General features: G+C 41.7%; 1 protein-coding gene across 12 annotated transcripts in view; it reads right to left on the bottom strand.

Moving 5' to 3' along the window:
* Window positions 1-17,990, bottom strand: part of NEO1 (neogenin 1) — a 377,465-nt gene extending 359,475 nt beyond the window's left edge. For 11 of the 12 annotated variants that reach the window (XM_079767540.1, XM_079767550.1, XM_079767547.1 and 8 more), the window contains exon 1: window positions 16,841-17,337. In XM_079767540.1, the coding sequence (XP_079623666.1) occupies window positions 16,841-16,970 (130 nt within the window). In that variant the 5' untranslated portion in view covers window positions 16,971-17,337. Of the gene's footprint in view, window positions 1-16,840; window positions 17,338-17,562 lie in introns of those variants that run through there. The other variant, XM_079767544.1, reaches the window with a different exon arrangement.
* Between the last annotated feature and the right edge of the window lie 475 nt (window positions 17,991-18,465).

Raw genomic sequence — 18,465 nt, 5'->3', positions numbered from 1 at the left:
CTAGGAATATATCCAAAGAAACTAGAAACACCAATCAGAAAAGATATATGCACCCCTATGTTCATAGTAGCACAATTTACAATAGCTAAGATTTGTAAACAGCCTAGGAGCCCATCAGCAGATGACTGGATCAGAAAACTGTGGTACATCTACACAATGGAATACTATGCTGCCATAAAAAAGAAGGAATTCTTACCATTTGCAGCAACCTGGATGGAATTGGAGAACATTATGCTAAGTGAAATAAGCCAGTCAATGAAAGAAAAATACCACATGATCTCACTCATTTATGGATAATAAAGAACATTATAAACTGATGAACAAAAAGATAGATACAAAGACAGTAAAGCATCAAACAGACTGTCGAATTACAGGGGGAAGGTTAGGGAGAGGCGGGGGAGATAAGAGATCAACCGAAGGACTTGTATGCATGCATATAAGCATAACCAATGGACGCAAAACACTCGGGGGTGAGGGCATGTATGGTAGTGGGGTGGGGGGGACAATGGTAAGGTATGTACACATATAATACCTTAATAAAAAATAAATAATAAAAAAAAAAGCCGTAGTAATCAAAACAGGATGGTGCCGGCATAAAAACAGACACACAGATCAATGGAACAGAATAGAGAGCCCAGAAATAAACCCACACCGCTATGGTCAATTAATATATGACAAAGGACGCATTCTATACAATGGGGTAAAGATAGTCTATTCCAGCGGTCACCAACCTTTCAGACCTTACGGACCACCAGTGGTCCATGGACCACCGGTTGGCGACAGCTGGTCTATTTGATAAATGGTGTTGGAAAATTGGACAAATATGGTAAAAAAAAAAAAAAAAAGTGAAACTAAACCTCCTTCTTACACCATACACAAGAATAAACTAAAAATACATTAAGCCCTGGCCGGTGTTTCTCAGTGGTTACAGCATTGGCCCATGCACCAAAGAGTCACAGGTTCAATTCTCAGTCAAGGGCATGTGCCTGAGTTGCAGATTCGATACCAGCCCTGGTTGGGAAGCATGCGGGAGGCAACCAATCAAAGTGTCTCTCTCATATCAATGTTTCTCTCTCTTTCTCTCTCTCTCCCCTTGTCTATCCCCCTTCTTCTCTCCCTAATAAGCAATGGAAAAAATATTCTCCAGTTAGGATTAACCAAAAAAATGGGTCAAAGACTTAAATGTTAAGACTCAAAACCATAAAATTCTAGAAGAAAACATAGGCAGTAAAATCATGGACGTTTTTTGTAGCAATATTTTTTCTGATATATCACTTCGGGTGAGAGAAACAAAAGAAAAAAACAAATGGGACTACATCAAACTAAAAAGTTTTTGCACAGCAAAGGAAACCATCAACAAAATGAAAAGACAACCCACTGAACGTGAGAACATATTCGCCAATGATACATCTGCTAAGGTGTTAATATCTAAAATTTATAAAGAACTCATACAACTCAACACCAAAAAAAAAAAAAAAAAGTCAATCCAATTTAAAAATGGGCAAAAGACCTGCACAGAAACTGCTCTAAAGAAGACATACTGAAGGCCAATAGACATATGAAAAGATGCTCAACATCACAGGTCAAGGTTGGGGGTTTGATCTCTGGTCAGGGCACATACAAGAATTAACTAATGAAGGTTAAGTAAGTAAAACAACAAATCAATGTTTCTTTGTCTCTCTCTGTCTCTCTCTCTCAAAACAATAAAAGAAAATTTAATTTTTAAATAAAAAATAAATAAAATTTATGCAATGGTTGATTTTTCTATTTTACTACAGTTGTTTTGGTGTTCTGAGAAACATTTTATGTTCTATTGTATATTTCAAGTAAAAATACTGGAGTTCATTTGGAAAAATAAAAATGAAAATAAAAAGCCTACTCAAGCCTTCAAATCCAGTTCAAATTCTATCTCCTCTAACTTAACTAAATACTCCAAACTAAATAAATCCTTATCCTTCTCAACATAAGCTCACTCATTTACAATCTAATTATACACAGCCATCAGATATAAATTATATAAGCATTATCTAATTTTCATGTATTTTTAGCTACCTTCTCATTTATAATCGTATTAAAAACAACAACATTTCACATTTAAAGAGTGATTAAACCAAACCACTCTCTATTCTAAGCATGAGCACACATTATCTCATTCATTGTTTACCTCAACCCAGTAGGGTGGTTATTATATGCATTATTTACAGTAAAAATTATACAGAGATGTCTTTATAAGCCTCCCCTCTCTCACTGCCTAGCACTGTAACTCACTGTGGAGGGGTAAGGGAAAAGAACTAACAGTACTTTAGCACTATCCCACTTATTCAGATGTTTCTGAAAAAGATATGATAGGGGAAATGAACTTTATCTTGTATAGCACTGATTCTAAGTACTTGCCTTTCTTCTTCTGCAGACATAGTAGTATATTTCCTTTCTTTGGACACGCAAATATGGGTACATGTTCAAGTCTTTGTCCTAGGTTTTCTTTTTCCTTCTTCAGTGACATGATCTAGACACATGGCTTGAACTATCAGCTCCATCAGGTAATTCCTGAACCTACATTTCTAGCCAAAAGTATGGACAGACTTCTTCTCTGAGCCCTAATTCTGGAATACCTTTGCAGAGTTGTTCTGCTGGCATCTCTGGCTCAAGGTATCCAAAATAAAAATCATATCCTGCCCCTTGAACTTACCTTTCCTGCTGCATTCTTTTTTTTTTTTTCTTTATTAAGATATTACATATGTGTACTTATCGCCCCATTGCCCCTCACACTCCCCACTCATGCCCTCACACCCCTGGTGTCTGTGTCCATGGGTTAGGTTCATATGGATGCACACGAGTCCTTTGGTTGATCTCTCCCCTAACCCTTCCCCTCCCCTACCTTCCCTCTGAGGTTTGACGGTCTAATCAATACTTCCCTGTCTCTGGATCTGTTTTTGTTCATCAGGTTAGGTTGTTCATTATATTCCATAAATGAGTAAGATCAGGTGATATTTCTCTTTCTCTGACTGGCTTATTTTGCTTAGCATAATGCTCTCCAGTTCCATCCATCCTGCTGCAAATGGTAAGGATACCTTCTTTTTTACCGCAGCATAGTATTTCATTATGTAGCTGTACCAAAGTTTTTTAATCCACTCACCTGCTGATGGGCACTTAGGCTATTTCCAAGTCTTAGCTATGGTAAACTGTGCTGCTATGAACATAGGAGTGCATATATCCTTTCTGATTGATGTTTCTAGCTTCTTGGGATATATTCCTAGGAGTGGGATTATTGGGTCAAATGGGAGTTTCCATTTTCAGTTTTTTTGAGTAAACTCCATACTGTTCTCCACAGTGGCTGCACCAGTCTGCATTCCCACCAGCAGTGTACGAGGGTTCCTTTTTCTCCGCATCCTCGCCAGCACTTGTCATTTGTTGATTTGTTAGTGATGGCCATTCTGACAGGTGTGAGATGGTACTGCATTGTCGTTTTGATTTGCATCTCTCGGATAATTAGTGACTTTGAGCATGTTTTCCTATATCTCTTGGCCTTCCTTCTGTCTTCTTTTGAAAAGTATCTATTTAGGTCCGTTGCCCATTTTTTGATTGGGTTATCTTCCTTTTGTTAAGTTGTATGAGTTCCCTGTAAATGTTGAAGATTAAACCCTTATCAGTGATAACATTGGCAAATATGTTCTCCCATGTAGTGGGCTTTCTTGTTGTTTTGTTGATGGTTTCTTTTGCTGTGCAGAAGCTTTTTATTTTGATGTAGTCCCATTTGTTTATTTTCTCTTTAGTTTCCATTGCCCTAGAAGCTGAATCGGTGAAGAAATTGCTTCGGCGTATGTCTGAAATTTTGCTGTCTGTGGATTCCTCTAGTATTTTTATGGTTTCCCATCTTATGTTTAAGTCATTTATCCATTTTGAGTTTATTTTTGTGTATGGTGTAAGTTGGTAGTCTAGTTTCATTTTTTTGCATGTATCTGTCCAATTTTCCCAACACCATTTATTGAAGAGACTATCTTGACTCCATTGTATCTTCTTGCCTCATTTGTCAAATATTAATTGAACATAATGGTTTGGGTCGATTTCTGGGTTCTCTATTCTATTCCATTGGTCTATATGTCCGTTCTTGTACCAGTACCAGGCAGTTTTGAGAACAGTGGCTTTGTAATACAGCTTGATATCTGGTATTAAAATCCCTCCTACTTTGTTCTTCTTTCTCAGAAATGCTGCAGCTATTCGGGGTCTTTTTTTATTCCAGATGCATTTTTGGAGAGTTTGTTCTAGGTCTGTGAAATATGCCACTGGCATTTTAATGGGGAGTGCATTGAATCTATAGATTGCTTTGGGTAGTATGGACATTTTGATGATGTTGATTCTACCAATCCATGAACACAGTATGTTCTTCCATCTGTTTATATCTTCCTCTATCTCTTTTTTCAATGTCCTGTAGTTTTCCACGTAGAGGTCTTTTACCTCCTTAGTTAAGTTTATTCCTAGGTATCTTAATTTTTTGGTGCAATGGTAAATGGGACTGTTTTTTTAGTCTCTCTTTCTGTAAGTTCACTACTGGTGTATAGAAATGCCATAGATTTCTTGCCATTAATTTTGTATCCTGCTACATTGCCAAGTTCATTTATTAAGTCTAATAATTTTTTATGGAGTCTTTAGTGTTTTCTATGTACAGTATCATATCATCTGTGAATAATGACAGTTTTACATCTTCTTTTCCAAATTGGATGCCTTTTATTTCTTCTTCTTGTCTAACTGCTATGGCTAGCACTTCCAGAACTATGTCAAACAGGAGTGGTGAAAGGGGCATCCCTATCTCATTCCTGTTCTTAAGGGAAATGGTTTTAGTTTTTGCCCACTGAGCATGATATTTCCTGTATGTTTGTCATATAAGGCTTTTATTCTGTTGAGGTATGATCCCTCTACTCCCATTTTGCTAAGGATATTTATTAAGAAAAGGTGTTGGATTTTGTCCAATGCTTTTTCTGCATCAATTGATATGACTATGTGATTTTTATCTCTGTTTGTTTATGTGATGTATCATGTTTATTGATTTGCGGATATTGTACCATCCTTGCATTCCTGGGATAAATCCTACTTGGTCATGGTGTGTGATCTTTCTGATGTACTGCTGGAGCTGATTTGCTAGAATTTTGTTGAGGATTTTGGCATCTATGTTCCTGAGGGATATTGGCCTGTAATTCTCTTTCATTGTGTTGTCTTTATCTGGTTTTGGTATTAGGGTGATGCTGGCTTCATAGAAGGAGCTTGGAAGTGTTCCTTCCTCTTGAATTTTTTGGAATAGTCTGAGGAGGATAGGTTTTAGTTCTTCCTTGAATGTTTGGTAAAACTCTCCTGTGAAGCCGTCTGGCCCCAAGCTTTTGTTTGCTGGAAGCGTTTTGATGACTGTTTCAATTTCTTCCATAGTTATTGGCCTATTGAGATGTTTAGATTCTTCCTGATTGAGTTTTGGAAGGTTGTATTTTTCTAGGAATATGTCCATTTCCTCCAGGTTGTCTAGTTTGTTGGAATAGAGTGCTGCTGCATTCTTAACCCACTTTTCACCTTAAACCACCACTGTACCTTAAGCCAAACTAGTATTCAAGTATTTGATTAACTGATCTTACTCTTAATCAAAATTGCTTATTCTGTCCTGAAAGAATAGCATCTGTTTCAATTCCTATTTTTCAATCAAATAATTGAATAAAATCTTTAACTTTTTTCTTTCAAAATAGAACAGTTTGAAAGTTTATGAATCCATATCCAATGAACATAAGCAGTGGTTAGAAGTCAGATAAGTAAATTGACCTGATTACTCAGTTCACTTCTCATTAAGTTAAAAATCATAAGCAGCCATGAAAGTTCGGACAATTATAAAGTTTTAATTGTTATTATTCTTACTTATATATTGTTAAATTAATGAACCATTTATTTAAAAAAGTATACAGCAATATTAAGACATAAATAATTATCAGAAACATTATAAACCATCAATAATAATCTAAAAAGATACTGAGCTCCATTTTAAAAATTAAAATTGGCCCAGCCAGTGTGGCTTAGTGGTTGAATACTGACCCATAAATCAGAAGGTCATGGTTCAATTCCCAGTCAGGGCACATGCCTGGGTTTGGGGCTCGATCCCAGTATGGGACATGCAGAAGGCAGCCAATCAATGATTCTCTCTCATTGTTGATGTTTCTATCTCCCTCTCCCTTTCTCTCTCTGAAATCAATTAAGACATATTTAAAAAGTAAATAAAATAAAATTTAAAGAGATACACATATTCACCTATCAAACTGGCAAAGACTAAGAAGCTAAAATAACCAGTATGTTGGCAAGGGTGTGAGGAAACAGACACCCTCACTTACTTTGATAGGAGAAGAAATCAGCTTTTTGGAGAACAATTCAAAAATGTCAAACATTTTAATACAATTCCACATTTACAAACTTACTCTATAGTTTATTTGAATTAGTGACAAAGATACTATGTAAAAGTGGGTTCACTGAATATATTTGCAATAGAAATTTGGGAGCATCAAAAGGGAATTGCTTAAATAAGTTATGATATATATATATAGCTAATAAGCAAAGTGTCCCCTCGGGAGTTCGACCAGGAGCTCGATCACTCGCTATGACCTGTGCTGACCACCAAGGGGTGGCGCGGAACGAAAGGAAGAATCCGGCTGGCAGCCGGAAGGAAGGCCCTGATCACCCGCCAGGTCTAGGGACCCTACCCGTGCACAAATTTCATGCACCAGGCCTCTAGTACATCTATAAAATATCATATGGTCATCAAAACAGCTTGACAAATTTATATGTATTCACATGGAAAGATATCCAAAAACAAATTGAAAAACAGTATTCACAGCACAACCCAACATGTAAGTTTTGTTATGTGTATTATATATTGTAAACATTTCATTGTATATACAAAACAAAGCCCATAGCTATTTAAAGTGGTTATCTCTGGGGAGAGGGGTGGATCTCACTTTTTATTTTACATATTCTTTGAAATTTTATGTTTTTAATGTTTTAAGAAGTCAAACCAACAGTTAGCTTTACCCAAAAATGAAAAATTTATATACACATTGGGGTTAGAGATGCTGTAAGTCCATGGCTAGAGGAGTAGGAACCAGCAGAGAAGGAACCCTGCCAGGCCACTTCCCTTCCTATTCATATTTCCTTTTCTCCCACCTCAGGTGTCAATCTGGACCCCAATATAATTTGAAGTGAGGTGGGACTTCACAGATTTCTGAGGGAAAAGAAAGGACAGGCAATATCCATTAACAGTGATGGAAAGGGAAATCTTTGGCTTGGCTGACACAATTATTTCTATTTAAGGGAAGAACTTTGTGTTCTTATGTTTATTTTAAATCTCCTTCCTTTGCTGTTGTGAGAAGGTGGTCCCAAGTTACTTTTCTATCCACTTCTGATCATCACTAGGCTTAGAAATCAGATTAAGAACACAGTTTGTTAGAACTGCTTATGAATTAAAGGTACTCAACAAGCACCTTTGGGACTCAGAAAATTATTTATTTTGATGCATAGACTTTGAAAATTATGTCTTAACTAGTGACCCGGTGCATGAAATTCGTGCACATTAAAAGGAGATTAATTAGAGGAAATAATTTAATATTGCTATTTGCCCTTTCTCTATAATAGAAGTGTCAGAGATGAAAGAAAATCAGTAAAATGTATATGAAAACCTTCCTTCTGTCAGAGTCTGGGGCTCACCATGGGAACCAGAGTCAAGTCTCCACCCACCCACATGCACCTCAAAATCGTGTGAGACCCAAACCCGGCCACCCCCCCACCCCACTGGGCTAGATCCAGACCCGGCCAGTCCCAACCTTGTCAAGCCCCGCCAGACAGGGGGCGTAGCCTCAGGTCCCCTGGCCCGGTGCCAGGACAGGGGGTGTGGCCTGAGGTCCCCCAGACCAGACCGGGGCTGGGGGCGTGCCTTGAGGTCCTCCGTCAAGCCCCGCCAGGTGGGGGACACAGCCTGAGATGCCCTATCAAGCCCTGCTGGGTGGGGGGCATGGCCTGAGGTCCCCCGTCAAGCCCCGCCAGGTGGGGGGGGGGGGAGGCAGCCTCAGGTCCCCCATCAAGCCCCACTGGGCTGGGGCTTGCCCTGAGTTCCCCTGACCCAGCACTGGCAGTGCACCTTGAGGTCCCCCATCAAGCCCCGCTGGGTGGGGGGCAGGGCCTGAGGTCCCCATCAAGCCCAGCCAGGCAGGGGGGCGCAGCCTCAGGTCCCCTGGCCCGGTGCTGGGGCGGGGGGAGCAGCCTGAGGTCCCCTAGCCCAGCACCAGGATGGGGAGCAAACTTTGAGGTACCCCATCAAGCCCTGCCGGGTGGGGAGCGTGGCCTGAGGTCCCCTGTCAAGCCCCACCTAGTGGGGGGCACGGCCTGAGGTCCCCTGGCCTGGCGCTAGGGCGGGGGAGCAGCCTGAGGTCCCCTAGCTCAGCACCAGGACAGGAAGCGCACCTTGAGGTCCCCTGTCAAGCCCTGCTGGGCGGGGGGCATGGCCTGAGGTCCCCTGTCAAGCCCCACGGGGCGGGGAAGGGCGTAGCCTCAGGTCCCTGCTGATTGCTCATTAAGGCTCCTTATGGGAACTTGGCCTCAGCTGTGGGTGCAGCCATCTTTGTGATGGAGTGATGGTCAATTAGCATATTCCCTCTTTATTAGATAGGATATCCTAGTCTTTAGTCATAATCTGGAGGTGAGGGTGCATAATGGTTAAGTTCTATGTATGCAAGGTGTTATTAACACAGTGGTTATCACAGTAAGAAGTGTTCACACAATACCTTGGATATGTAATTATGTAAATTTAAAACAAGAAATAACCCCACTTCAAATTTCAAAAGCTTCAAGAATTAACCAAAAAGATCTCAAATTTTAGTTGTTACTGGTACATCAAAATTTATGCTGTGAATAAAAAGTGATAAATAAAACTTACAATTTGATATTCTGTCCCAGAATGTTTAAATTACAATACTATCATCCTAATTATGCTTTATGTATAAAGATGTATATCAGTGATTTTTTTACCCACTCTACAGTTAAAAAATATTCTGTATTCAGTTTCCATGCAGTATCATTTTGAAAATGCACTGTGTTCAGGACTCCTTAGTAAGCTTTACTGGCTATTACTGACGAATAATAAATCCTGAAAACCAGTACAATCACTCCGGATTTCCCAAAGACATGAAAGTAGCTGCACCCCTAGATGGCTTCATTATTAGTATTCTCATATATTCAAACATTCCAGTAATCATTCACTTAAAGGAAATGAAAAATAACTCCCTCTGTGAATTCTAGTCTACTGACTTGGTAAAGCTAAGTAAGAATCACTCTAAAGATACACAACTAATATTATGAGAGAAAGCAGCACTATTTCTTTTTATTAACTGATCTCAGAAAGAGGAAGGGGGTAGGAGAGAGAGGAAGGGGAGGAGGGAGAGAGAGGAGAGGGAAGGGGGTGGAGGGGGAGAGGAGGAGGAGGGGAAGGGGAGTGGTAGGGAGGCGGGAGGGGGAGGGAAAGGGGAGTGGGGGAAGGGGGAGAGGGAGTGGTGGGGAGGGGGAAGGGGAAGGAGTGAGAAGGGAAGAGGGGAGGGGGAAGGGGGGAAAAAAGAAAGAGACATCAATGTCCTGCAGGTGCCCCGACCAGGTATCGAGCCCGCAACCTAGGTATGTTCTCTGACCTGGAACTGAACCCACTACCTTTTTGTGTACGGGTCAATGCTCCAGCCGACTGAGCCACCCTGGCCAGGGCAGCACTATGTCTTGATTATCAGTAACATAATGGTTCCAGAATTTGTCTTTTCACCTACAACAGTAATGACACTTTTTCCCTCTAAAACAAGTTTTATCTACTATCTATGGGTATGTCTTATCTCTGCTATTAAACCAAGGATTCCTAAGGATAGAAAACATATCCAATTCATCTTAGTATCTCCCCAGTGGACAACTTTGTGCATAATTAGCCCTCAGAGATAACATGTTTGCAAGTAGCCAAAATTACCTAAATTTTTATTTTTGGCTATAGAAGAACTGTCCAACTGACTGGAAAATTACCTTAAAACTCTCACCATAAAACAACTTTAAAGAAGGTTCTTTCTTGTGGTTCTTTTTAAGAGGAAAAGCAGATACAATCTGAATTTCAAACTGCCCAATTGTTAACTTCTTAACAAGAAGAATACAAGTACTGATTTCAGTAAAATAAAACCTATGTAACCACTACCTCTTTCTCTCCTTTCTTTACATAAGGAGGTCAAAGGGGACTCAAACCCTACTCATTTCAGGCAGATCTGCAACCTGCTCAGTTTACTTTACATTCCTTAAAAGCCTAAGAATAAGCAACTAATATTTCAAATAATACTGCAACTTAAAATAACTCACAATTGCTTAACACTTTATCTTTATTTCTTGAAATCACCCAAAAGCTACTTTCACACATATAAAATAAAATCATACACAATCATTTACAAGCAATTTATAAGATTTTCCCAATCATATCCAACTTTACACAAGAAAAAAAAAGAAAAAGAAAAAAGATGTAGAGTAACTTGAACTTCAGAGAATGACAAAAGGTAATTCTTGCATCCAAGAATAGAAAAAAAAAATCAGTGTCCAAACACAAGAACTGAATAGAGATCATTTAATTGAGATAAATCCACCACTTAATTTTATAGACGTCAGAGGTATAGTATCTCAGAGGTAGAAGGGACTTTGAAATTACCTATTAACTGGGTAATTAATTAACCTCCTCAGTTAACGGATGAAACACAAGGGCTATAGGACCTGCATTTAAAATAATGGTCTTAAGTACTCAACCACAATTAAAGGTGAAAATAACTTGAAAAGGTTGTAAAAGTACTAGTCAATGGTATTATTATTAATATCATTACAATAAGTGGACCCCCCACATATACACAAAAATTATCTTTTCACTAATAATCCTATATGTGAGAATCTAAAATATACATGGAAAAGGCCATCCTGACAGCATTCTTTAGTACAGCAAAACACTGAAAACAACTTCAACATTCATAACAGGAGAATAAATCATTAGAGGCAGGCAGTATGCAGTATAATAATAAGCACAGGCTTTGGACCTGGATAAACCTGAACTAGAATACCCCAACTTTTCCACTTGAGAGTTGTGAGACCTATGCAAATCACTTAATATTTGAGACTCAGTTAATTACCTCATCTGTAGAATGGGGGAATATTATCATCTTCCTCATGGGGTTGTATAAGGGATTAAATGCATGTAAAAGAGCTTGGCACAGTACCTGGAGCTCAGTGAGTGTTCACTAAATGCTACTGTTATTGCCAACTATTAATATTCATGCAATGGAATATTATACAAACATTTTAAATAATGGTTATAGGAAAATCTATATATACAAATCTATATTGTTAAAAAACAATAGTAGTGTAACCCTGCTTATATGTTAAAAGTAAAACCATGCACACATATATAAATGCAGAGGAAAAAGTATGAAAAGTGGTTACTTATGAGTAAAAAGCAAAATTTGTTGGCAGAATTGATAAACTTTTTACTTTATGTACTTCTATATTATTTTACTTCAAACATGTACTTAAGTATTTTAAATAAAATTTTAAAAATAAGATGGCAGAAAAGAAAAATGGCATAATATACATAACTTATAAAGTTGTACATACTCAATGATTAGAATGTAAAATTGATGTGCCATTTTGATAGTGACTAGAAAGATACCAAAATTATACCAGTAGGTCTAAATGAATTTTTTTATGTTTCCAAAATTTTTGGTCAAAAACTCTTTTTTATTCTAAATGAATCCAATATTGGGGTTATATTTTAATATCATCTTTCAATGACCTTTGTTCCATGACAAAGTCTATTTTAAAAAAATCATAAACACAAGACTTTTCCTCACCTCATTTAGCTCTCTGGTCAATATAAACTTAAATCTATAGTCATTTCCTTTGACTGTTCCCCTACCGTTGATGCAATTTTACCTAGAAGCCAAAATAACTACCAATGGCAAGATAATATCTCCCAATCACAAAGAAGTCAGTAATAAAGTGTCTGAAAATAAAAACTATTAAAATAGAACCTCTACAAACTGAGATTAATGTTACCCTAATATTTTTATTAGTATAAAGAAAACTCATAAAGAAACCAACAATGATGATTTAAGCCAACAGAAAATACATATACTCTTAAAAAATAATAGTATATTTTTAAGTTCACAAATGTTAAAACCATTCTACACTTTACAGTTTAAAAGCAATTTTACGTGTCATTCTTCTGACAATCCTGGGGAACCATAAGTTATAACTCAAATCCACTGCCTCCATATATCTTTTTTCACTATCTCACATCACATTATTAATTTTCATATGGTTTACTAAGAGCAATCACATTTCTTATTTCCTTTGAACATTTATCCTGGAAATCTACTAACTCTTTTATACCTCATCCGATTAGGCAGGCAGAGCAGGGCATAAGCCCCTATATACACATGACTTAGCAAGATCATTGATCTTTCCAAAGATGACAAAACTAATAAACACTAAAATTGCAGCATATGGCAAGTAGGATAACCAAACTCACAATGAATGGGGGTCAGAAAACTAAGTAATGAGAAGAGAGGCTGAAGGAATTAAGGGTGATTAATTTAGAAAGGAGAGGAGAGTGACACATGCACATATAAATTTTGTCATCAGACAAATGAAAGGCCATCATATAAAGAAATCAGATATGTTGTGTGTTAAAAAACAAACGCAATTCAACGTTCATTCAACAGATATTAACTGGCTATGGACTCTGTACCAGATGTTTGTGCTCTACTAGGCATACAAAGGTGAATAAGAGTTCAAATCCTCAAGAAGTTCAAATTAGTAGTTAAGAAAAGTATTAACACAAGATGAAAAGAGAATGATGACTCTAATCCTTTGAGGGAGCAAGCTAGTAGAGAAAAATTCAATGACTAAATGAGTAGGAGTTTCAGAAGTGGACAAGGTGGGGAGTGGCATTAACAGGAAGAAAGCGCAGCATGGAGACATGAAGCTCTGCAGTTATAATCCAGACTGGTGGAACACCAGGTACACATGAGAGGTACTCAGCCATGAGGCTTTAAGTTGGGAGTGGGGAAGGCCAGTGATACAGAACACAAAGGGCCTCACAATCTCCATGCCAAGAAGTTGAGGCCCTAACAGTCAAGCTATGGAACGCTAATGAGAGACTGTAAGTAGGGGTGGCATGCTCAGAAAAAATATATAAGAAAGCTCATTCCAGAAGGAGGTCAGACTTCTAAATGATAACAGTGAAGATAACAAGGTTAATTAGGAAGCCAATATTATTAGTATAGGTGGAAATAATGATGAAAAGATATAGATTCAGATTCAAGAAATATCTAGGAGGTAAAAATCAAATAGATATTTCATCTTTGTCCTGTCATCTTTCCCTAGTTCCCACATATCTTTCAATAATCTGCTCCTCTACAAAAAAATAAATGAAAACCACATATTGGCTATGGCAGCGATCGGCAAACTCATTAGTCAACAGAGCCAAATATCAACAGTACAACGATTGAAATTTCTTTTGAGAGCCAAATTTTTTAAACTTAAACTTCTTCTAACGCCACTTCTTCAAAACAGACTCGCCCAGGCCGTGGTATTTTGTGGAAGAGCCACACTCAAGGGGCCAAAGAGCCGCATGTGGCTCGAGAGCCGCTGTTTGCCGACCATGGGGCTATGGGAATGAAGGAAAGGAGAGGGCCCAGGATGACTTCTTGGTTGACTGTTGAACAGTGATGTCCAATACACGTAACACAGAAAGACAAATCCATGCAATCATTCAAACAATGTAAGCACCCTGGACCAGGAATTGGTTTGTTATAGTCTGGGGGGAAAAAAGTGATAAAGGAAGCAGAAAGGAAGAGGAGCAAAGATCAATTTACCTTTGGTCTTGTGTAATGTAATGTGCCTATTCAATTAGCTACTGAGTGGCATGTAAAAAAGAGGAGACTAAGGGAGTCATTAGCTCACAGGGAGCAACTGAAGACAAGTAGAGTGTATAATGAGATCAACTTTAGATATCAATATTTAATGAGGGGGTAAAAGAAAAACCTTAAAAACAAGTGAAGAACTGATCAGAGAAGTAAGAAATGAATCAGGAGATAGGGTGATGCCAAAATAGGCAAAAGAAAAAATTCAAGAAGGGTGGGGCGGGTGAAAATAAAAGTTAAATCTACTGCATAAAGCAAAGTTTATCAACAGAAGTTATTCAAAACAGAAATAAGATTACATTGGGAGGTAATGGATCACATCTTCACGTAAATGATGAAGGCAGATAGAGTTATCTAGACATGAGAATTCTTACCTTAAATGAGAAGTATAGCTATATGACCTATGCAGTACACCTCAGCAGTCCAGGTCATGGCTAGCCTCAACACCATTATGACATTTCCTCAAATATTCTTTTGCAATCTAACCAATGAATGGGGTATTTGGTTACTTCAATAAAAGTTTTTAAAATTTTTCTACATACTTCATTTAACTCATAAGCAACCAATACTGGATTAAAACTTTTCACTAATTCTGCTCTTGGAGTACAAAATATTGCTGCAGAAAGTGTAGAAACAGCTGATCTAATCTACTTAAAATTCAAACTGATTTCAAATGAACTCTTAACATTATCTTCCTAACCTTCTCCATGCCTGCATCCCAATTGCACCTCATTACCATTTCTTAACCCCTTCACTCTGATTAGACAAAACCTAATGACACATGCTGCTCTGTCCTGTCATCTTTCCCTAGGTCCCACATATCTTTTCAGTAATCTGCTCCTCTACAAAAAAAAGAAAAAAGAAGAAGAAGAAAACCACTGACAAATGACATCTGATTTACTGTCAGCTTGTTGCATATGTGGCTTACTCCATTCTCAATTTCCTTGATCTCTCTGCAATTTATACCAGAGAGCTGACCAAGCCCCTCCTTATTGCAGTTACTCCTTTAGCTTTTGTAACTAGGCAGAATGGTTTGTGGAAAACTCTGGACTATTAATTAACTGTAAACCTCCCCATCTCCACTCCTACTCACCCCCTCAGACCTCTCTTCTGAGACACAGGGACACCCAGACTAGGTTAGGTGCCTGCAATATAAACTTGCTCAAAACCTATTTTACTCCTTTGCAGTGCTTGTCACACTACTTAATTATATAATTAGCAGTTGAATGGCTATCTTTCCTACCCACACACCAGACTGTAAGCTCCATAAAGGCAGAGTGCACATAATTGAATCAATGGTGAAATAGATGTTATGACCACTTCCTAAGAGACTGCTTATTATTTTTATTAATCTAAGTAACAAAATCACTAGTACTTTATTTCAAAATTACTGACAAAATTTTTAACAGAAACTCCCATTACCTAAAATATACATAATATGAACTACATATAATGTTTTACATATAAAATTAAGGGTAAGAGAGAACTTGTCTTGCCATCCACAGAATAGAAAGGGTTGGATCAGTTACACCTACTCTTCAGGGCCAAAATGTACTTAGTATATTCTAAACCATGTTTAGGCCAAATGTGCAAGTGCAAGTTTAATGCTAAAACAACTGTTGTTTACATAGCTATTTAGATAATACGCATTGGTGCTTTAGGGTTAAAGCTTTTAACATTGGCAAAAAGCCACAAGCTATATTATTTCCTGCAAGAAAATCAAAAGAAAGTTTATCAGCCAACTTTATTGTAGTGTGATTTTAAATATATCACATAAATGGGTGTAGAAGGAAGTAATGGTTTAGTGACTATAAGTTGTCACTGTGCTTGATGACTTTCAAATGCAAAATTTTAGATCAAGCAGGTAGGTGAAAGTTTTGTGAGGTTTAATGATACACCACCTTGGTCAAACAATTTAAACAGATGACATACTAATTTGCCCTTCAACTGCTTTGTGTCCTGTTCCTCAATTACACTGTTAAGGTCTTTACAGGCAGATTTGGCGTTCTGTTAATTGCCCCCGCCCACCCCCCCAAAAAATAAATAGGAATGCAGGTGATTTCAATAATCTATGATATGTTAAAACCCTGAAGATGGTTTTTGACGCCAAATGTATTTATATATTGCCACTTGAAAACAACGTACAAGTACTTAAAATCCGAAGCTTGGACAATTCCCTAGGTTAAAAGCAATTAGGCCATAAATATAGTTGTAATCCCCAGGAAAGAAGCATTTCATAACGAAAACACTAACAGATATGTAATTACCTCAAGCCCTTCTCCAGGCGCCCTCATCACCACGCCTCACCACGGGTTAGGAGGGGTGACCGTGCTCCCCTTTCTTCCGCCGCCCCCACGAGGAGTCCCCGAGATCAGCCAGCGCTTCCCGGGCTGCGGCTGGGCAATCCCAGGCCGGGGCGGAGTTCCAGCCCCCCACCCCCCTCCTTTCAGGACAATTAATGAATCTGCCGGAAGGCTGTTTATTAAGTGAGGTGTGTAGTGGCCTCTACCGGCGCTGGTGTGAGCACAAGAATGTCCCACTCTTACAAGTGGGATGAGCCTGGGGGAGGGGAGGGGAGGGGGGGGGAGGGGAGGGGAGGGTGAACCTGCCTCCAGGTACAAAGCGCAGACCCAGACCCGGGCACCCGGCGCATCCCGCGCCCGCCCCACCTCACTCCCGCCGCGGGCGGCCCGCTTTCTCCGGTCCAGCCTAAGCCAGGCGGAGAAGTTCCTGCACGTTCCTCCCGGGTCCTAAACAAAAACACCGCAACCGCAACCGCAACCGCAACCGCGACCGGCGCGGCGCCCCCGCCCCCACGTCCGCCCCCACGTCCGCCCGCCGCTTACCTGGGGACTGCGGCGGGGAGGCGCTCCTGGCGGCCGCGGCGCCCGGCGCCCGGCGCCCGAGCAGCAGCAGGCAGCAGAGCCAGAAGGAGGAGGTGCCGAGGAGCCGCCGGGCTCCCCGTTCCGCCGCCATCTCTGGCCCGCGGGCGGCGGCGGCGGCTGTGGCGCCGCGGAGCCCTCGCTGCCTTCTCTCCCGCGCGCCTCAGCCGGTCCCTCGCGGCAGGCTCGGCTCCCGCGGCGGCCGCCGCAGCTCCAGCCCGGCTCGCGCGGCCCCTCTCGCGGGCGGGGAGACTCGGGGCGCCTCCCTCCTGCAGCCGGGGAGAGGGGGAGCCAAGCGAGGGGCCGTCAGTGCATTCCGGGCCGGGGGTGGGGGGCTATCGGTCTCCGAGTCCCAGGCGCCGCCACCCGCGGCCGACTCCGGCCCCACACGCCAGCGCGAGGGAGGCGGAGACCGAGGGGCCGGGGTGCCGGCGGGGCCCGGCGCACACCCCCGCGCACGCGCAGCGCACCTACCTCGCCCGCACCCCTCGGCTCCGCGCCGCCCGCCCGCTCCAATCCCAGCGGCCGCCGGCCGGCCCGCTCCCGCCCCCGCCCCCTCCCCGGAGCCGCGGCCGGCGCTGCTGCCGGCGTCAGGGAAACCCCGGAGGAGCGGATCCTCCTCCTCCTCCTCGCGTGGGAGGGCTCCGCGCAGCCCCTCGGCCCGGGAAGGAATTCCTCCCGCTCACCTCCCGGCGCCACCGCGTGTGGAGACCCGCGGGCACGAAGCGCTGCGAGCCCGGGCTTGTCCCGGAGGCCGGAGCGGACGCGCACCTCCCGCCGCCCCGGCCCGGGCCTCTAAATAGGGCCTCGGCGGAAACCGATTGGCCCCGGGAGGAAACCTGGACGCGCGAAGGTCGCGGAGGGAGCGCGGTGCTCGCCAAAAACAATAGCGAGCCGCCGGACGCCGGCTGGGGCCTGGCGCGGCTCCCGCGGGAGGGCCCGCCGCCGCCCGCTTCCGGGCAGGGCCGCCCTCGCCGCGCCGCCCCGGTACCGGCCGGGCCGGGGAAGCCCCGCGCAAACAAAGGTGCCGCTGTCCGCGCCTGCAGCCCGCGGGCCGGCCCAGCCCCTGGCTCCCGGGCTGATCCTCCGTGACCGAAGCCTTTCCCCTCCGTCTTCGCCGGCAGTTCTGTTCGTACCTGGAACCGGGAGCGGGAGACGTGGTTTTGAACCCTCGGTGATCCTGCGGCAGCGCCGGGCCTCCCGAAGTTAGGGAAAGCGGCTTCTAGTTGGCAGCACTGCGGACGAGGACAATGTATGAGCTGCACCCGGGAAATAGTCTAAGACATTTCCTTGTGTGGCTGTGCACTTGGAGAGCCCTGTTTGGATGGTTGAGTTGGATTTTGGTTTACTGTCTGATGGTTAATGACCGAAGTGTGCAGCTTCCCACCAGAAAAGGGCTGTTTCTCTGACCTCCACATCTCTGCCTTCTTCAGATTACTTTCTTCAGATGTTTTCTTTCATTCTGAAGTGCCAAAATAAGCAGTAATATAAGGCTTGCGTTAACATTGGAAGGGAAGAGCTGGGAATTCTCACCAAACCTCTTAAATCATCAAAATGGTGGCATTAGGGACCGTCATCCCAATTTAATT

Source organism: Cnephaeus nilssonii (genome assembly GCF_951640355.1).
Source record: "Cnephaeus nilssonii genome assembly, chromosome: 4".
Taxonomy (NCBI): Eukaryota; Metazoa; Chordata; class Mammalia; order Chiroptera; family Vespertilionidae; genus Cnephaeus; species Cnephaeus nilssonii.
The sequence above is the reverse complement of the archived record's forward strand: the minus strand, read 5'-3'. Positions and strand labels throughout refer to the sequence as shown.